At 41.5% G+C, this 21667-nt stretch overlaps 2 protein-coding genes and 1 non-coding gene across 6 annotated transcripts in view; 2 read left to right on the forward strand and 1 right to left on the reverse strand.

Annotated features, from left to right (window-relative positions):
* The window catches only part of LOC117747795 (RNA-binding protein with multiple splicing-like), a 33060-nt gene extending 27127 nt beyond the window's left edge, over positions 1 to 5933 (forward strand). For all 4 annotated transcript variants that reach the window (XM_034557267.1, XM_034557269.1, XM_034557265.1 and 1 more), the window contains 2 exons: positions 3047 to 3166; positions 3690 to 5933. In XM_034557267.1, coding sequence (XP_034413158.1) covers positions 3047 to 3083 — 37 coding nt within the window. In that variant the 3' untranslated portion in view covers positions 3084 to 3166; positions 3690 to 5933. The remainder of the gene's footprint in view (positions 1 to 3046; positions 3167 to 3689) is intronic.
* A 1022-nt stretch (positions 5934 to 6955) lies between these two features.
* trnas-aga lies at positions 6956 to 7038 on the forward strand. Its single transcript has one exon. It is a non-coding gene; the product is annotated as a tRNA-Ser (tRNA).
* A 3992-nt stretch (positions 7039 to 11030) lies between these two features.
* Positions 11031 to 13578, reverse strand: LOC117747761 (fatty acid-binding protein, intestinal-like). The gene is made up of 4 exons (XM_034557200.1): positions 13457 to 13578; positions 12790 to 12962; positions 12384 to 12491; positions 11031 to 12267 (listed from the first exon to the last, which is right to left on the reverse strand). The coding sequence occupies exons 1-4, from the start codon at positions 13521 to 13523 to the stop codon at positions 12217 to 12219; spliced, it is 399 nt and encodes a 132-aa protein (XP_034413091.1). The 5' UTR covers positions 13524 to 13578; the 3' UTR covers positions 11031 to 12216.
* Between the last annotated feature and the right edge of the window lie 8089 nt (positions 13579 to 21667).

Below are 21667 nucleotides of genomic sequence, written 5' to 3' on the forward strand. Positions count from 1 at the left end.
GACAACCTAATAGTGGACATTAATGCCTAGTGAACTGGAGGCAAAGGTAATCCGGATTTTCCATCTGACAAGACATGGTGGGGGAGTGTAGTGTGTACGTGTATCGTGTGTGTGTGTGTGTGTGTGTGTGTGTGTGTGTGTGTGCGTGTGTGTCTGGCTGCCTGCCTGCCCTGAGGAGATTTTTGGCCAATAGCCTGACAAAACCAATGGTTCCTGTACAAAGTTGGACTAACTCCCACTGGAGAGTTGAGGGCCAGCTGGGGCCCCTTCTAATAAGGACCTGGGACTTTATTCCTTCACCCCCTACTGACACATAACACACACCCCCACACACACTCACACCTACACATGCATACAGTACAGCAACACTGTGGCCTTGTCCCTGCTGGGTCTCAGGAGCTAGATACTTGTCAGCAGCTGCATTCATCACCACCAAGCTCCAGCAGCTATTGCTGGTATGTGAGAAACACAGCCTGGGCCTAAAGGCTTTTCTCCGGATTAAAGGGGCTTCAGATGTGGCTCTTTTTCATGGCCGCACTGCACAGGTAGAGATCTTAAAGGGCCATGTTAGTATGAAGTTTTCACTAATGAATTACAAATTGAGTGTACTGTACATTTTTCACTGACCGTTCTTAAAAATATGGGCTTTTCCATTTTCCATTTTCGTCATACACAGTTGGGCAGTTGTTGGTTTAACTTCGTTAAGAAGACTCTTGAGGCACACTTATGTTGTGTAATCTACCACCATGTACGACATTGATACCAATATGCGTCTGTATAATGTAAAAAGTATCCCAAAATTGACAATATTTTTAACTAAGCTTTAGAAATTTTCTTAAGTGAGATTGCTTTTTAGCTTTCAGGCAAATATGCATTTTCACCATTCCTCTTCTTTCTGAAAATCACACAAGTGCTGTATCTATTAATATGTTACATGTAAAGAATAGTTAAATAGTTGAAGTGTTTGTTACCGGAATACCAACATCTGTCGCAGGAATATTTCCAAATAGAAAAGATAAATACCATCCAAAGGTTGTTTTTCCAACCTGTCAACAATATATATATTTTCTCATTGGTGGCTTATAATGGATCCTTAAAACATCGTAAATGATGAACCATTATTAACTATTATTTATTCCAATATGTATCACTTATAAAGCCTTTATAAAGAAATTGTATATTGTTATTAAATAATTGGGACCACAATGTAAGTATAAAATAAAAAAAACTCTGCTCTTTGATTGACAAACTGTTTTGTGGAGACATTTTCTTATTCACCTCAAATATATGTTTGGCTTTTTTTTCTTACTTATCAGTCGATCTATATACCGATCCAATATAAATGTGATGGGGGTGAAAACGACCTGCACAAATACATCAATTAGGCTCCCATTTTTACAAAAATGGATTCAGAGTAAATTAAATGCATACCAGTGATGTCAGAATGCGAGAACAAGTGCATTCAGCTTTTTAAAACACAGCAGCGTTGTTGGCAGAAATAGCTAATTGTCCTATAAATGAGTTGTTAAACGAGTGAGTGGTCCTTTAACATGGACTACAGACAGTGGAGTTGTAGAGCAAAGCACTCTCAAATGTTGGATATACATTTTGAACAAGTCCTCTCTCTTCATTTGCAGCATGAGATCAATGATCACTGATAACACACACAGGAACACTATAAAAAGGAAAACAGTGCACACATTCATGAGAAACCGAGTCACCTCCCACATTGTCAAACACTACTTGTTTACCTATCCCACATTATGCGCCTGGGCCGAGTTATTGGATGTAACACATTAAGCTTGTGAATCACTAACCCGTTCCCTAATCCGCACAGACATGTTCAATGATCAACCCAATCTTTAACCTTGGCGTCTCAACCAGAACAAATAGGGTGATCTGGAAGTATGCGTCGCATCAGCTTAGCCAAGCGGCTGTGTAACGCATCGATTCCCTCATCCCTGATTGAACGCGCAACAGGACATTAGCTAGGCCAGCCGTGCCCCTTCCAAAACCCACTGTTCTCTGATCAGTTCCCAACCCGTCTGCCTTCATTGCAACTGCCTGCCTCTCTGTTTCTTTAAGGTCAAGTTTGGTTTTCTAATTGTTTATTGTTCCAAAGAGTCCCCTCTCCCCGAACCCAAGTTACCACGGCCTCCAAGACATGTCTATTTTTGGTGACACATCTGGGGGTGGGTGCCCGGGGTCAGAGGGTTGACCTTTCTCTTCGGTCTGCTGGTGTTGCGGATAGTGGAGTTGTGGTGGAAAGGGATTGCCAGCAGTTCAACATAAGTATTTAAGACTATTGTCAGCTAACATCCTGTTTGTCACAGTTGGACTTTGAGCTTGAAAGAATTTGCAACACTGTCTTTTTAAAGGGGTAGTCCCCTGGTTAGAGTGTGCGCCCCACATCCTGAGAAAAGAGTTTTATAATGTCTTCTGTGTCCGCGGAGGAGCTATCTTGAGTCTGAGAAAATGACATCACCAGAGCCGTGGGGATAAAGACGACATCTTAGAAAGCCTGCATTACAAAACTGTGTGTGTGAAGTATAAAAGGTGTGGCCGTTTACTAAACTGAGAGCGTCCAATGAAAGCTCAAGTTGCATTGTGGGAGGTGTAGTATCCAGTGTTTTTGGAGCTGACGTTAGGGACTAAATATCATAATATTGGTTCTTTTTTTTGCTGTTTTTTTAATCCCCCAACTATAAGGAAGTGCAAACTGCTGGAGTGTCCCTTTAAAACTATACACAGCTGTACTTTTCCATAACAGCGATGAAGAAGCTTTACATCATGAGCTTGTGTCTCATTTGAGTGCAGCGCTTGAGTTTGAAGGATTTGACGAAAGTTGCAGTGTTTTACCCTATTGTTTGACAGTATTTATCCCTAAAAATCATGACCATATAGTGGTCATATGAAATAACAGAAACCTCCCACAATCCATGTTGAATCAACACCCAGAACGGCCACAACAAGAACACTGCGCTGGAAGTTGAGGACGCTGTTGCAGCTTGTTCACTTCAGTAAAACTCTTCTTTTGCGTCCTCAGGTTCCTGATGTGTGATGGTGGCCGTGGCCGGCTGTGACGGGCGTTGCTGATTGCCTCTCGTATCCAATTAGAAACCAGGAGGACTGACCTGACTCCAGCTCATGGAGCAGCGCACCGTCGGTGAGTTTAAGGCTCGTACTTCACGACCATTGATCCCAACAGAGGAGGACAAAAGGTGTAAATCTCACCTCGCCTCTCACTTCTGTCTGATATGAAATTGTAGATTTGTTGAAGAGGCTGTGAAATCCCATGTTTATTATTGTATCTTTTTTTTGGTGGGAGGGGATTGTATTGCACTGCCAAAGACATCTGCTGGAACACACAGCAACAGAAAATGTTTTGGGAAAAAAAACGTAATCACAGTATTATACATTTGTGGGATAAACGTGGGGGTTAGGAAGGAGGAAGGCAAGCGCGAGAACATTTAGGGGAAAACCAGAAAAGGCGTTTTGTGTGTGCGTTAGGGTTTTGCGTGTCCTATGGCGTGCGGGATTTTATGGGTGTGTGAATGTGTTTGTGCAACAGTTCCACACGATCCCCTGTGTTTTCATTAGTGTACGAGGGGGGTGGAGGGGGGGGTGTTCGTGTGCGGTGACTATGGCAACCTTACCCCGTTCCTTGTCTCTCTCTGTCTCTCTCTTAGGCAGCAGCCTCATGGGCCTCAGGACATTCTAGACCCCAGCCTCCATCACACATCGAGCCCCCCCCACCCTCCCCTCTCCCCCTAAGTCTTTTTTATACTGTTACATACTCAAGATTTACCTGCAGCGCTTTAGCTACACCTCCTCTGACACCTCCATGAAAGGTACTGGACGTGCACGACAAAGGCACACACACCCTTTGTGAAGCGGGTTGACTGTCTAACGTTAGCAGGCCTCTTGCTGTGCATTCTGTATATGCAAGTGTAAAGACGTCCCACCAGAGGAGTGCAAACGCATCTTGTGTGTGTCTGAAGCGCTGCCGGGTAATGTTATTATACGACTATAATTAGTACTATTCTGTATATCATTCATATTAATGTTATTACGATTATTAAATACATGTTGAAGCATGACTTTGCAAAAAAAAAGTGAGAAAAAAAAACAATGCTGTACATTTCTAGATATTTTAAAGAAATACAAAAAAGTATTTTTGTAATCAAGACTGTTTTGAAATGGTTCTGTTTGATTGGTCCATGTTGTGATAAACGTGTGTGAGGAGCGTTCACACTGTTCTTTCTTTCTTTTGTGTTGTTGTCCTTCCTGTTTAGTGCCATTATAACATGGTAAGTCGGCCTGCTATACCAAAGCAGTCCTGTGGGCTTGTCTTGTCTTTTCTACATACTGTGTGGTTTTTCGGGCTCTGCTCACGTGTGGTGTCGTTACTTGGTGAAGCAAACATATTAGTCCTTTGTCTGATGTGCTTTGGTTCAGATAAGCTGTCAATGTGAAGTCTGAGTGCGAAGAACACACCTGATCCCGCTCGTCATTTTGCAGTTAGAGGTAATCAGATGTGTTGAAAGCCATCGCTGGTGAAGGTAGAGTTACCCCAGAGACTGCAAAAAATGGCAAATTGAGCCCTGCTATATTAAGGAATGTGCTCCTTCATTGTCTAGCAGGAGGACAGCAGCACAGTATGGAGAAACAAAAGACCAAAGGCATTTTATTTTACACTGGAGAGCTATCTAGGCTAGTGGAATTATTCCGTTTTTGACTGCTTTGTAGTCCTCAGTCTGATTTCTTATGAAGTATGACTTTATTTTTGCTGCATGTCTCTTTTGGTGTCACTCCAAAGAGCCACTCTGCATCTGAAAGGATATTCACTTTAAGCAATTTGTCTCTTTTGTCTATTTTTAGGGAGCCAACGTGATTCAACTTGCTTTTGTAAATTGACATAGTGATGATTGGAGTGTAAAAAAACAAAACTTTTGTAATCGTGTGTATTCTGGGCCTGCAATAACGTCTTTGCCGTTTGACATGTCATCGAGTGATCATATTCCTGTGACATTTTGATGCCAAAATCCTCATTCATGTCGCATTCTTACAAAAACAAATAGTGATGCTTGTACTTTTCTGATAAGGCCAAGTCACATTTCAGTGATGTGACAATCAAAAACTGCAAAACTGCAAGAAAAACAATCTCTCCCCTGTAATGTTTAGCCCAGGTGTGTACAATCATATTGGAGTGGTTGAATCATATAGTCAGTGTTTGTAATGAATAATAATAATAATAATAATATGCACATCATGTCAACTGATTTTCTGGAGCAGTTTTTGCTTTTACAGACATTTTTTAAGCCAAGTGTGGCACCAAATTTATTAGGACAAGTATTTATAAGATGTGTGTGTGTGTGCGCGTGTGTGTGTGTGTGTGTGTGTGTTTTTATGGGTATTATGTTTTTAAAGTTAAAAGATGCCCATCTTATAATTAATTGTAAGTATTATTGTAAGTTTAATTGTATATTCATTTGGTAATTTTCTAGAGCTTCTTTGTGTGTTTGTTTCTGATATATGAATACTGTTAAACCTTCATAATTCACTGTGAAATCCAGAGAAAACTTTGGACGAATGGATCTTTTTGTGGTTTGCCAGCAGTACGGTACAGAAGGTCCTGCAAATGAATATGATGATCCCTCCCTTTGGCAATGGTTTCAGTATACCATTCGTACCCGTGTGTACTGTGCATGTTCACGGCATGTGTGTGTTCTTCTTTTCTTTTCCTCAATGCACACAGTACTGTTGATATTTATGTACTTTAGCCGCTGTAAGGAGAAACTGTATTTCCGTGAATTGCAGAGGTTTGTTTGTTTGAAACCCCCCCCCCCCAAAAAAAGGTGATCAAAATGAGTTTTTATGAAAATGTTAAATGAAGACATTTCAGGCCGTCTGCCATTAAAGATTTGACGTCATCACTGCAGTCATGATTACATTATTTCATCTTTACCAATGTGATTGTGATTGTGCCTCGTGAGGCTTGCTTCATGTTCACGATTAGTTTTGTGTGTGTGTTTTTCAAACCAAACAGATTTGTAGTGTGGAGCCCCAAAACTGACAAACGGCTCTGAAAAAATATATAAAAATTAGCCCAAAATATAAATGATTACATCATCAATTCTTTTACCAAATACATACTGTACCCAAAGAGTAAACATAAAATAACAGCATCATTCGTTCACCTCCAATCTTTTAACAAGTCTGCGTGCATGTGTGCCATCAGGCGCCCAATTGAAAAGAGTGTGAGTTAAATAGAAGTAGCAGCTTTAATTTTATATCTATAACAATAAGTATGGAGAGGCTACAGCAAGGTGTGGTTTTTACGTAAGGGGTCTTTGGGAATTTGCAGTGAAAGCCATTTTCCACAGCAATGGTGGTACAGTTGTGAGCATAGCAGCCTTCCAGTGAGAGTATACTGTTGCTTGTTTTTATCGTCAAATAGTAAGCAGAAAGGCATGTTTAACATTTCCACTGTGACTGGTGGTATAGTGGTGCAAAGAGTTTCCCCAAGTTTGATTTCCAACCATCACAGTTGCAACTGACAGGATTTAAAGCCATATATACGAGATTTACAGTTATCGTTTTTTTTTGTCATTTTGCTGCCTTTATTTAAGCCTCTTAAAGAAATATAGACAATTTGCCGAGATTTGTAGTGGATGTAGCTCAGTGGTAGAGAGCATGCTTTTCATCTATGAGGCCCCGGGGGTTCAATCCCCAGCATCTCCATCCGATATTATAGTCACAGTTAACGGTTGATGATTGAGTTAGGAAACTTGGCAATCAAGTAAATGAAAGAATGCACAAAGTAAAGGCAAAAAGAACACAGTCGAGATTTCACTGAATGCTGTTTTATAGAAATGTGCACTTAGTCAATGTCTCTTTCAGCCACTAATCCAGCTCTAAATCATTTGGAAAGTTGCTTTTGTACTTCTCGTGGGTTGTTGTGGCCGAGTGGTTAAGGCGATGGACTAGAAATCCATTGGGGTCTCCCCGCTCAGGTTTCGAATCCTGCCAACAATGAAAAACTAAGTGCACTTAGTCTAAAGATTTGATTTATGTTATAAACTTTTACTGATCGATTCCTTTTGGGAGTTTTGTCACTCCATATTCTCAGAGAACTCAAACTTAGATTCTTCACATTTTTACTGCACTTAGAAATTGCCTTTTTTTACCCAGAAAAAAAATCCTCCTGCGTAAAGCTCCTCTTCCTGCCTCTCACACTTGTCATTGGATAACACCCCCCCAACCCCCACCCCTCCCCACCCCCCATCAAAACACAATGTGCGATTCTATAAAGTGGTTTGTGTACCAGGGGAGCTGCAGCCCTCTCACTGCCCTCTATAAGAATAGCCCACCTCACCCAGGAGCTGGCTACTCCTGAGACAGAGGCCACAGCCAATTTAGTTTCTGCCTTTGCGGTCTCCGCTCTCCTCCGTCTGCTCAGTCACACCAGGTGGCACGCGGCCTGGAGGGGTTACACACAGTGAAGTAAAGTGGGGGATAAAAAGTGCCTGTGGGGAGCATGCGTGGGGGGCAAGGGGACATATTCATCTGCGTGCGTGCATGCATACGCCCAACTGCGGCAACACTTTGTAATGGTGTTACTCCCTTTGACAAGTCCATTAAAGAGGTGTTTCTGTCCCATTTCATCCATCCTCTTCCAGCTGCAGCGTGCCAGACAAATGTCCTTGCTGAAATGTGGCACTGAACGATCAAGTCATGTATTTTGTATTAATTTCCCGCAGTGAAACATTGACCACAGCGTACTGTAATCGGCACATTGCTGTTACGCACAGTACCTGAAGAGTCTGCAGATTCACAATGTGTCCATGATTCATTTAACGCGCTGGCTACAAAAAACCTTTTGAAGCAATCTCTCTCTCCTTGTGACCGTTTGTTGCAAGTTGATGTCATATGTTGAGGAGCTGTAAGCAGTTCATGATTTCCCCTTTTCATATCATTTTCAAAAATCCCACTGCTCAGCCTCCCCCTTTATTCTCAGGTCCTGGCCATGGACAGTGGACCAGCTCTTTTCCCTGGCAGGGCTGTTGGGGTCACGGGGGTCATCCAGTCTACATGTGTTTTGTGGACTCGCAGAAGATTTGCAACTGTGTGAGTCTACCCGGCCTTTTTTATAACCAACGTGACCTGGAACTCGTCAAAATGTCAAACACGTTTCTTTTTCTTTTTGGGCTCACCGTCTTCATGTTGAGAGCGTTGAGAAACAATCGGAATGCTCCCAATCTCGGATCTTGCACCTTGGTTGTTTTACCCATGATCCATCGAGATGATCTAATATTATTACCGGCAGTGTGGTCATTTTGTCTCAAACTTGATGTGTTACTGGCAATTCATCATTGTCATACTTATCATAATAATAACAATAAACCGTATGCACACGGTTGGTAAAACGGTTCTGAGCATGTCCAGCAGCATAATTCCTCAATAATGCCCAAGTCTCAAGGCATTTAAAAAAAGAGTCAGATAGAGTATCCAGCACTGACTAACTGGTGACTCATCATTCAGCAGCCTGCATAGTTCTGCAAAGGTCTGCACAGTCATTGTCTCAACAGTGATTGGCCAAAAGGGGGCTGTGTCTTTTAGGAAAGATTACCCCACCGAGCTGTTGGTGTATTTTGTTATCGTTACATGTTTAAATGAGCTGTAGACTTCAAAGTGAGTCAGTGAATTTGATTTTACAGCAGGGGGGGAGGACAGCTAGGAGTGTTGTGTTTTCTCCCTCCACTGTCCTCTCTTTGCTCCCCTCGTTCTCAGTCTTTTCTCTGTCCACCTGACATTATTTTCCCTCCTCCTCCTCCTCCTCCTCCTCCTGCTCCTCTTCCTCTCTCATCCACGGCTTCTATCTCCCTCGAGTGGGCCCCTGCTCCCTCAGTCTCACAGCAATCAAAACACTGAGGGCTAACGCTTCCACAACTTTCCTTTCCTGTTTCTCACAGATTTCATGTTGCTCCAATCTACTCTTTGCATAAGTACATACAGATATTGTTTTAATAATCTCAGTAGAGATCCAATAATGATGTAGGTCTGCCTGTACAAATAAGGTCATATGATAATTTGACTGAGGATGACATCATAGAACAACCAAAGGCCCTTTCTCTCAGAAAATAAAGGGCTCCACAGCGCCACCTAATGCTTATGAGAACACATTACAGCATTCATCTACAGTACATGACACTGTTCCTATAATCAGTGCTAAAAGAAGTATTTAGATCCTTTATTTTGTTCAAAGTAGCAGTAGCACAATGTAAAATAAACCATTACAAGTAGAGGTTATATAAATAGTCCATAAATAAAGTATTTGAGTAAATGTGCATAGTAACTTTCTACCAATGCAAAACTTAACAGTAACTACTACTGTAAAATGCATGTAGTGGAGTAAAAAGAACACTGTACATCCTGATGTTAGTAATCATCTGTATACACTAAATGTACTGTGTAAAGAATGGCTGAATGGGTGTATGCCAAAGCACATCTGGTATTAACTGTAAGACTGGACACAGGTACAATCTCGTTGAAACTATTGCTGCAATGGAAAGCATAAAAGTCATTTTGGACTGCAGATCCAGATGCATATAAAGGAGGCCCACCAACCCGTTTCCCCTTGCATTACAATCTGCAGGCTCACAGCCCTCAAACCTCACAGCTTCTGAGGGGTCTCAGAGGACTTCGCTCCCCGCGGTGGATTCAGGGGTGAACCGGTGTTCAAAGCAGCCCCGCCTGGACCAGATTAGCCCTGTGCGTGGTGGGTTTATACCTCCATGAAAGACGGTGCCACTCAGGGCTCAGTGTGTGTGTGTGTGTGGGGGGGGGGGGGGCACCTTTACTCGTTATTAGTTATCAATTGTGTTGGAAGATATGTTCTGATCTATTCTAAATTTTGTAATGGTTTATTATGAATCCAGCAACAAAGACACACAGTAGGGCGTCATGTATGACTCTGAAACACTCTGTTTCCTAATAGATATTGATAATGGAAAATATTCTCCTACATATTGTGATATAGAGCGTAACTCTCTTGTATAGAAGCACCTTTCTGCCAGAAAGGTTTGTCATGATAAAAAAAAATGAAATTCTTGACTTTGTATCTTATCACTGTGTCTCATTTAATAAAAAAAATGATGTACAATGAGCATTTATATATTTTTAACAAATCTTCATCTACTTTTTGTTCTCTTCTTGGCAGGAATGGGCTTCAATAATATGTCCCAATACACAGCAGATATCCACCCACATCCCTGATGGACTCTGCAATCAGCTTTTCACGGGTTAAAACTATTGGGGCGCGCTGAGTGAGGATCCATTAGATCAAGTATTACTCCAAACCCTGGTAGCACAAGATATACACCCAGCAGCAAAGTCTCTCCATCATTACGTATGTTCTGTCCTAAAACTACTCAAGAGTTTAAAAAACATTTTAATTTATATATTTACAACGTTCATACTGTGCTGAAGTATCTAGCGGTTCGACTCAAAAGAAAAAAGTAGAAACACGTCGCCCTCTTGTGGTCAGAGGTGCTCACTGCATATGCTTTTTTTTTGCCTCTCACCAGTGCAAAGCAAACACATGCACGTCATCATCATCATGTGAGGGATCCTCATTTCCCGAGCACCCGAGGGCCAACGCATGACAGCACAAGACCCTGCTGTCACCCTGTGGCCGGACTGCAGTCAGGCAACGGAGGAGACACTTTACATTGTTGGACTAACAGTGATTCATTCATTCGTTAAAGGGCCAGTGTGTAGGAGTTTGGTGGACCGATTGGCAGAAATGGTCTATAATAATCATAAGTATGTCTTTATTAGTGTGTGATCACCTTAACCTAATAGCTTCCATAAGCTTAGAATGATCCCATTGTTGACTCAGTCTTGGAAAGGGAGGGGTGAGCAGAGGGGTATTAGGTTGGTTGTAATCTGAAACTGCACCACTAGACGCCTCCAAATCCTACACGCTGGCTCTTTAAAAAACTTGAAAATGACACCAAGACACGAGCGATTCATGAACATTGTTTAATTGTTACAGACAATACAACATATAAGAACCATTAGTGCAACATGACTAACACATGTTGTGTGGGATCATTATTCTATTGTTTCTCATCGCAATGATGCGATCCAGTGTGGGACTAAATGTGGTTGATTTGACGCAGTTAAAAGCACGGCGAAGTCCAGTTTAAGTAGCTGCGGTCCATCCCTATGGAGACAACTAAAGGGTATAGTTCTGCCAAATGGCAACAAAACAATGTCTCATTCACTTCTAGCTGTAACCAATCATGCTGATATTTTGGCTATTTTTTGCCCAGATTTTGAGGTATTCATGCATGTCTAAGATGTATGTGTTCACCCCACTACCATGGAGATGGTAAAGGAATTTCCTTTTGGCAATGCTCACAGTGTTGAAAATAGCATTTAAAGAAAGGCAACAGTAGCACGTATCTCCAGAAACAAAGCGCCCCCGTTTCCTTGGATAATCCACAAACACATGGGCAGCTTCCCTTGGAACTACATTGTACCAATGAAGTAGTCTCTCTGGAAACTGTTGGCAACATGCTCTGTGGATTATCACCAGGAACTGGGCCATGGCTTCTGAAAACACAAGCTGTGGTTGAATTTTTTAAAATGACATCTTTCAACGCAGGGAGAAACACTAAATTCTGTTCCTCTCTTTTGTAGCAGAGAGGCACTATAAGTCTCAGAGACAATTATATACAAATCTTGGCAAAGGAAAACCCAAACTATCTGCATGGTTAGATACCACGGTCTTTGGCCATTTCTGGCAGACTGGTTGCTAAGAGTCTCTCAGGCACATTACACTGACAGGGTGACGGAGGTTTTCCATTAGTTTGTATTAGCTAATATGTTTATTTCCCTGTTAAACTCTCCTTTAGTCATCTTCGTCCCTCACACTGAATACTTCAGTTGATCTGATTATGTTCACCTGCACAGCTAGAGTTGAATTATGTTTAAGTAGGATATCTTTGACTTGAACACACTTTACCGGTTCATTCCACTAGATAATGACATTGGGATGCTTTGGTAAGCTATTCCTCTCTTAAAATGTTTGTGAGCCATATTATGTAGAACACACATGACCTAGCCATGTCTTATTGTTAGAAACAACAATACAGATCTACATTGTGTCATCTATATAAAAATAAAATATGATCTTTAGACTCAAGGTTACTGCTTCTTGAAAACCCTCTTGGCATCCACTCCCTCATAGTTGTAACTCTGCAGAGGGTGAACAGAATGAAAGAAAATGATGAAGAGAGGCGTATTACTTTATGTAAACAAAAACAAATGAGCATACTGCATATGATTGATGGAATACATCTCGGTCTACTGACCTGTACGAGCTCTCCTCCCACCAGAGCTCTGGTCGTGGTCAGGACCTTGCTGTTGTCTTTCCTGGTGAATTTGCCCTTCAGCAGGTCCCCCTCCAGTTCCCACATCCCCTGGTTAAAAATAGAGTTGGCGACAGAAGCTCTTTAATGCTCTTTAATGTTGTGTTACTTTTGTGTATATTATCATTGGTCACATTTGTTTAGTTGTGGGGTTATATTGCATATAAAGAGTATTTTCTGGAGCTTTTCCATTGGCTTTAGTTGGCTTGTTTTACACTTTTTAGCCTAAAACATTTCAAAAACATACTTTACTGAAGTAAACCATTCCCTGTTGCATTGAAATGGCGAAACAGCACCTGGACCAGCTGCTGTTGGTTTAATAAAGTGTGAACCACTTGAGTTCACTCACTGAGACTTCAGTGCCGTCGGCCAGGCTGTAGTCGAACTGGACGCCCAGAGTGAAGTCGATGTCTTTAGTGCGGAAGGTGCTGGACTCTTTGATGTGAAACTTGTCCCCGCTCTGCTCGATGGTGACCTTCAGGTTGTCGTGCTCTGCCAGCTTACGCTTCATGATATTAATACCTTAAAACGAAAAAATAAATTGTGACACGTAGCTGGATTCTTTCAATTATGGGATGACATGAAGATTATTCGCTGAAGGCAAATGTATATATTTTTTTTTTTATGTGGATCTATGTGTCTGGAATAAAGTGGAATTGAATTTCAAATGACAATTTATCTCCACGTAGACACTATTTGTATTAGTGTATTGTGTTATCCGACTGTGTCCCAGTCCAAAGAAAGATCTTTATTTAGCTACTGCTATTATTGTGCGTGGCCCCATAAACACCTCACCTCTGTGTTATGCTCACACAGCAATGTCAAACTTTATGGAGACACATGACACGGGTACATGCATTGCTCTCGTGAATTCCATCAGAAGGCCAGAACTCAGCAGGAAAAAAACGAGCTGAAGTACAGCATGACTTCAGTGGTCCATTCAATGCTCTCTACGTACACACACACACACACACACACACACACACACACACTCTCACACACTCTCACACACTCACCCATTTGCTCCATGAACTTGTCATAGTTATCGTTGCGGTCGACCTTCCAGGTTCCGTTGAACGTCATGGCTGCAGGCTCACTGTGGGTCGAAGGCGGCTGGTGATGAAGCACTAGCAGACCGTGTGATTGCGAATGCCCGTTTGCCTCCCTTTATATATACCCCCCCCCCCCCCCCCCCCCCCCCCCCTTTCCCCCCACCCCCCACCCCCCCCCACACCCTCCCTGAGCTGGCATGGAAGATTCTCCTCTTTATCTCAACAGATTATCTGTCTGCTGATGTGGCCGTTTACAGACCGTGCCAAAAGTAGGGCAGATTGCTGCACGACCCCGAGGATACACTAATAAATAACTTGAGGGCAACGTCTCTTAGTTAGTCCGGCAGAGTAAAACACTGAGGCACTGTTCTGCAGGAGGGGGGGAGGGGAGGGGGCTCTACGGCTCCCCATGGCAGGGACCCAACTGAGCCCCTTTCTGTCCCTCAATCTTTTCTCTGTGGCCCTGTTTGTGCCTGGCATGACAATGAGTCGTAAAGGACTTTCTATTTGACACTGACCACTTAGGGTGGCATGCTTAAAAATGAGTACGAAGACTGGAAACTCCACATTTGTCCAGAATAGAGAGTTGGACCATATAACCAGAGTGTTTGAAAATGTTGTCATGCCATAAACATTGGTAAAAAACTTGGAGTGGGTATAAAAATCAATTAGCAGACACCTTTTTTTTTCAAATATGTTTGTGATTCATACGGCGTGAACCTGAAGTCTGCACTCCTTTTTGTAAGTGATATCTTATTGCCGCATGAGGATGTACTTTAAACACAAATTGATTTTAAAAGATTGTCTTGTGTTTACCCTCGATGGACTGGCGGCCTGTCCAGGGTGTCCCCTGCCTTCGCCCTATGTCAGCTGGGATAGGCTCCAGCGCCCCCGCGACCCTAATGAGGATAAGCGGTATTGAAAATGGATGGATGGATGTCTTGTGTTTACAACACCCTCCCAAAGTAAGGTCAGCTCACATGCTTTGCTGAGGCTTTCAACTGTGTCCCATTGTCTTCATCAGTGGAAAGAGTGCGCTTATTGTTGAGATCTTCACATTGTACAGACATTAATGGCAACCAACGGATGCCTGGAATGTTACGCAATACATCCACACATCTGAAATTCATTGTTTGCTAAATGTTTCTTGTTAATTTGAGAAATGCAAGTGTTAAAAAAAAAAACACAGCTCTTTAAAGCAACAAAGTAGTTGCCATTCAGCTTGTGTCCTTGGACAATGGGGCACTATCGCTGCATTCTTGAGAGAAGAAATCTGTGTACTCGGCGCTGGATTTTTGGATATGGACACTGAGAGAATACTGAATACATTGTTCACAAGTCCTCACAGTCATCTCAAGACTTAATATGCCAGCTTTAGCAGAGGAGTAGTTTGGGAATGACAGAGAAATCAAGTATGTACATACATACATACATACATACATACATACATACATACATACATACATACATACATACATACATACATACATACATACATACATACATACATACATATACATATATACATACATACATCTCTCGCATGCTGCACACAAAGCTAAGATCCACAGATGAAGGAGTGTAGTTTGTCTCACATAGCATGATGGATGTTGTTTATAGAAGATGGTTGGAGGGTGAATATATGGGGGGAGAAGGGGACCATTTTTGCACTCATATGATCTGATTCAGTAACATATAGGCACTGCAATAATAGCTGTGGTGTTTAAATATGACTACAAGGGTGGGCATGATAATGTTCTATTAAAATGGCATAACATAAATGATGTGTTTTACAATGTATGTCAGCCTGTTAATGTCGTTACAAAGTAATGATAGAGTCTGATTATGGCTGAGGAGTCTCCCAGCCCATAATCCTTTTTTACTGCAGTCAATAAAGATAGATTGGACTTTGACTCTGACACAAGTTGTACTGTAGACTGTCGCTGTGGTGCCAGTTCAAATTGACACCATAATTGGATTAAAACAGATAAGATTATTGATTTATATATCTGCTTTTATCAACAGAAAAACCACACCCTGTCCGCCCATCCCCAACCACCTTCAGCGTGTTGTTTATGATGTTGCAGCCTGCAGAGATTTCTTTCTGTGTCTCTGGGGCTGATGTTACACGTTGATGTCATACACTGATGTGGCTCTATATAATCTCACTAATGACTCTATTTTTAATACAATTAGCTTAATGATAATGTTACACAGTTGTGTGCCCCAGTTGTCTCAATTACTCTTATTAACATTAACACCCCATCTGGCACTGTACCAGTTTACAATATGGCTACATGTCCACATTCATACAAGTGAAAGAACCCCATGGAAAACATCAAATACCAGAAGTCTAATCATTTATTGATAATCATCTGAATATGTTGTATTTATCCCTTGCAGATTCTCTTTTCTTCTTCTTATAAATGTGGTGCATGGATCACTGTTCATTGGACAAACCAGTAAACTGCATCACATGGCAAAAGTATTAAAAGGAACAGTAATTCATATTTCACAACATTAAAAGCTGCAGGAAGTGGTGGAAAAATAACTGCGATCCTTTACGTAATAGAGGCAATACCACGAGAAGGAATCCTCTTTCAATAAAAAGTCCTGGATTCCAAATTTGACTCTAGTATATTTAATATCTTATCCGTTCATAAGTGCAATACGATGCGATACGATACAACATACCAAAGGGTAATTTGTACAAGTACAGTACTTTATTAAATGTTTAGTTACTAAACACCACTGCTTGTGGTGAGATGCCACATATTCATACTACAGTTAATTTAAGCAGCGCTGAAACAATGGGTTTAAAAAATTATAAATTGATTAAATCGTTGTTGAGTTGGTCAAGAAAAAAATAATTTGATAATAAATTAATAATTTAAAGCCAGTGAAAACTTTTTATTTGTTCAGAGTTGAACATTTAGATTTTGTGTGTGTGTGCTTTCAATCCCACAGCTGTCATTAAGTTATGATTCAAAACTCTGACAGGTGCACAGAAGGTGAGAAACATATGGGGATACCCACAAACTCAGAAACCATCGAGGACTCGCTCATTGTAAGGAGATTATTAAGAAACCCCTTCAAGTTATTCCATCCATCCATCCATTTTCAATACCGCTTATCCTCATTAGGGTCGCGGAGGCGCTGGAGCCTATCCCAGCTGACATAGGGCGAAGGCAGGGGACACCGTGGACAGGCCGCCAGTCCATCGAGGGCACATGTAGGGACATACAACCATTCACTCTCACATTCACACCTATGGGCAATTTAGAGATCAATTAACCTGCAGCATATCTTTGGACTGTGGGAGGAAGCCGGAGAGCCCGGAGAGAACCCACGCTGCCACGGGGAGAACATGCAAACTCCACACAGAAGGACCGCTCCGACCGGGAATCGAACCCGCGGCCCTCTTGCTGTGAGGCGACAGTGCTAGCCACTACACCACCGTGCAGCCCCCTTCAAGTTATTCTTCATGCAAAAACACTTTTGATGGTTTGAGCTTCATATCACTGACAACTTCAAATCATTTACGTCTGTTTTTAACACGTCATGTATAGAAATCCCCTCGTGCTCTGGAAATTACGGCATCCCTCTCATTATGTAGACCAAACAATGAAAGTTACTATCGTCTAAATTCAGCATATTAACCATATTTCAGAATTACCCTGATTTCTGTGAATACAAATTTGCCAAACAGTTGTGAAATATCAGTCGAATCTCTCTTGATTTTTTTATTCGCGACGACATCTTTATGAATGTTTGACACTGTTCACACATCAGAACAGGCCACGTGAGAAGAAAAGAATACAGGAAGAAAAGATGAAAAAGAATATACAATCCATCCATCCACGCAATACTTAAGTGAAATCTTCTCTAAATATTGTCCAATTACTAGGGGCTGTTTCCAGTCACAGCAGTCCTCCATCACTGAGAAACCCTTCTCAGTGTTGTAGGACTCCATCTAGTGGACCCCTGACGCAGCTGCCGAGTCCACTTTACTTTCTTCTTGACGACACTAATATTCATATGGTTAAAACTACTAAGAAATATTGAAATATTGCTCCAATCTTTCAGGGGTTGCAGTTTAGGGACTCAAGTTATGTTGAGCAAAGTGTAACACTGACATATTTAGGCTTTTTCATCGTAAGTAGAATACGTGTGCCGATTACAAAGCGGTCTCATAAGCAATACATATTATTTTCTAATTGATAAGAAAACAACTATTTCATCTTAAATGTTGGTTATGTTTGGCTGTAATTTGAAGGTGATTTATAAAACTCAGCATTGCCTCCAGCATCTAAGGGCAGGCCAGAAAAGCCCCAGATGAAAACATGCTGTAAGAAAAATCACAATCCGGTACCAAATATATCCCCGCTGCCTCTGGAGAGTAAGTGAAAGTCAATATTATTGAGACTCGGCAATGAGGCCATATTTGAATTTCAAATGAGCCTCAGACAGTAGAGAAAGCTTGCATTCAGCCACCCTGACACGAGGGTACACGAACAGCGAAGAGGCGAGCACATTACAGAGCGCTGACAAATGGCCCGCGCATTATGCTGAATGAGAAACACTGTGTCAGAGAGAGGAAACGGGATAATTGATCCAAATTAGGAAAGAGTGACCTAAAGCACTTTTGTGAGCGCCAGCGTGAGGCAGAATGTGAGTGGTGTGAGTACGTCTTCTCGAATACAGTAGGGACTGTGTAAATGCAATCATTTATACTGTGAAACGAAGGTGTGTGTGCGTGTGTGTGTGCAGGCCCATTTAGTGGAGAGCTTCAGCTTTTGGACTGAAGTGAAATTAACTTATTAATTTGATATAATTTATTGAAAGGCTTAACAGTTAGTCTGTTCTGCATATTTTAATGGCTTGAATGTTTTTTACAGCGTCACATTTGAATGTTACTATAGAGACGAATCTGCGTCTTAATTGTTGGTAATAGCTTCTCCCCCATCGCTCTCACTCACCCTTCCATATTTATTTTCCTGCATCGATGATGCGTTCCAGCTTTGGGCGAGGGATTACACGTCTTTCTCGGTCTACATCCGAGAGCCTCACAGGACCTCCGCTGCTCCGGGGCTACCAGCATGGCTCGTGTGTGGGTTTATAAATGATCCGGGACCAGCAGCCATGCAGTGGCATCCCTCAAACCACTCTGGCAGGCACATGAACTCACCCAATGAAATGATAGTGTCACCCCACTGCTAGTGTGAGCATACAGTGAGGTCCCTACGGACCAGCGTTTCAGAGCAACAACATGAGAGATAAAAAGGTTATTTTTCAACATGAGCTTTGAAGATAAAATACAGCAAATAGCAGTCGTCTTTCATTTGGAGGAGACCGACTGGCCTTATCATATAAGATGCAGTGATGGGTTTTGTAATTATGTCCAGTAATGGAGCTGATTTCATCAAAGTATGGAGGCACAAGAACTGCATCTGTTTATGGACAAGATGCACTTTGTTGCAGGTTAACAACAAGGGTTGTCTACAAGATATTTAAATGAAGGAATGAGTTATGAAATTGAATAGATAAATACAAATCATGTATTTCTCATTGGGCCACTGTATGTTAGATGCCAAAACTCTACCAAAGCCGCTCTGTTATTTCATCATTAGAAAATACATATACATATTTATTTTAAAATACAATTAAAATATTGAAACTATAGGATACTTTTGTTGTGTTTCTTTTTCTTACAGGTTGGTGAAGTCGTTCATAAGGAAAATAATATAGCAAAAAAAATACACACATTAATAATTTGTTCCTCGGTCCATAGCCAACTTTGCATACAAAATAATTGAAATCTTCTAACAAGTTTTTGAGATGTCCTGTTTGTGTTGTACATCCACCAAACTTCTTTTTATTGCACAACATACCAATTATTGCAACTCTTCTTAAAAAAAGCATTATCATATATTTTCCATGTACAGTATTAATCATCTAAGGAAAATTGATAATATGGGGATATTGTGTTTTTAAGATACTTGTGAATATTGTATGTAGAATCCGACCTTATGTTCACATATATTTTCATATTGCATTGTGTTTTTCAGTTTACACAGAAGCTATTTTTAGTAAGAAATAACATGAATGAAAGATAATCTTCTGTGCCCTGCCGATTGTGTTCTGATTAAAATGTTTGCACAAGCGTTCACAAAAGTTTGTCCGAAAGGTCCACAAGTGTGTTTGTATTTCTGTGGATAAACGGTCCTGATGGAAGAAGTCATATTGTACCACCTAAGAAGGTCCCTGGAGTTCAGCAATAAATGTAAAACATGAATCTATAATTCCAACACTCCAGCTTGATTGAAGAGCTGTTAATTACAATAATGTCATCTCCCTCAGCTGATTTTAATTTGCACTCAGTGCATTTGACCCAATTTTGTATTGATGAAGTTGACATTTTCAGTAAAGTTCAGGTGAGTGAATGAGAGAACTTTCTGCTCGACGTCACAGACTCCTTCAGACGCCGTCTATTAAACGGATTGTTTCCCTGCAGCTGATATCAGTGTTTTTGTGCTTCTCCTGACAGCTTAACACCTTCTTTTCCTCAGCAGATGTCTAATCGTAGTGACTCAATCCGACATATGGGCAAACAAACAGGGGCTTGTTCTTCATCTGTGTGACCGTGGAGCAAACCTCCAACCCAGGTTGTTAAAGTGCTTAATCGTCATCAATAGCCACTAGTTATCAAATCCTCCACAATTACTCTTCCACGGGGTGTAAGGTGACTGTCCTCCAGCATCCTGTAAGTAATATTCTGTGACAAACGTCTTCTTTCTCACAAGTTTTTCTAATACCCTCGTAGTACATCCCACCTAATCTCGACGTTTCCTCTCCTCCGCTCGGTCGCGGAGGGTTTTGTGCTGAGAGGACGAACTCTTAAGCTCTTAATTGCAGGTGGTGTGCGTGTACGCTTTTCCCAATCCCAACCCCTTTTGTTCGTGGCGTTGTGGGAGAAACAAAGGTTTACTTTTTTTTTACTCCCTGCCTTGACTCTCAGAAGCAGTGTGGGGACGCAGAAAGGATTAAGTCAACATTTCTCATGACCTCTGAGGCCCGCGGTCGGAGGGAAGCCCGCATGGTGCTTACAATAGGCAACCTGGCAGAGGTGTATGTGTGTGTGTGTGTGTGTGTGTGTGTGTGTGATCACATGCCCAAAGGGGTGGACAATTCAATAATACCTTTGCCTACGACACAATACACATCTGAAAATACTTCCCATTCCATGTCTTTTCAAAGACCTATCGATGTGCCTGATATTTCCTCAAAACAGTAATCAAGTGCTAATATAATTCTGAACGGTGCAAAAAACTCTCCCGCTGAGACTGAATGAGTCATAAAGCATAGAGCAGGCTGCTACAGTTAACTGTTGTTGTTCATTTGTTTCCCATTACAGAAGCTCCATTTTGGCTAATTAGTCTTGACAGTAACTTTTCCCTGTGGTGTTGATTAGATCTAATTGATGACTGCAGGCAAGACGGAGGACTGGAGCCATGTTCATGCCTCCCTGGGTAATTGAGGCTCTCCTTTTTCTTAGCCACAAAGACAAAACTATTCTCCAATATTTGTGGGATTTTTGTTCTGGTTATTGTTTTATTTTTATTTGTATGTTATTGAAATTTTCACAATATACATTTGTTGGCATTTTAAAGCATTTCATGAGTCGTGCCCTTGAGCAAAGTTTCCCCTAACTTCCCTTAAATGCATAACCATGGCTGCACTAGGTAATTGAGATATGACTTTGTAAAACAACATGATGTTTCGTTGGAAGTTTTGTCAGCATGCTCCCTTGACCTTTGTTCAACATTGCATCATACAATCACAATCTTTCCGTTATAACTCATCCAAATTGCCCGCCACCTCCGATTAGTCCTGTGGAGTGGAGAGCTGAAGGGGATTAGATCTGAGGTGAATGTCTCACAGGAAAACACCATGCCCAACTATGCATGTTGCAGGGATCGTCAGGACAATCTGATTAACAGTGTGAAAACTTAGCTTATCTGCGATGACTTGAAACCTCCATATAAAGGCCACAGTGAGAGAGCGAGAGAGAAGAGGGAGAGCGAGAGATGAGATGATTACGGTGCAAAGGATTTATCACGATTGTACAACATCTGCAAACATGTCCCTGCGACTCCATTTTTTTGGGAAATACTC

This window comes from Cyclopterus lumpus, chromosome 18, assembly GCF_009769545.1.
Source record: "Cyclopterus lumpus isolate fCycLum1 chromosome 18, fCycLum1.pri, whole genome shotgun sequence".
Classification (NCBI taxonomy): Eukaryota; Metazoa; Chordata; class Actinopteri; order Perciformes; family Cyclopteridae; genus Cyclopterus; species Cyclopterus lumpus.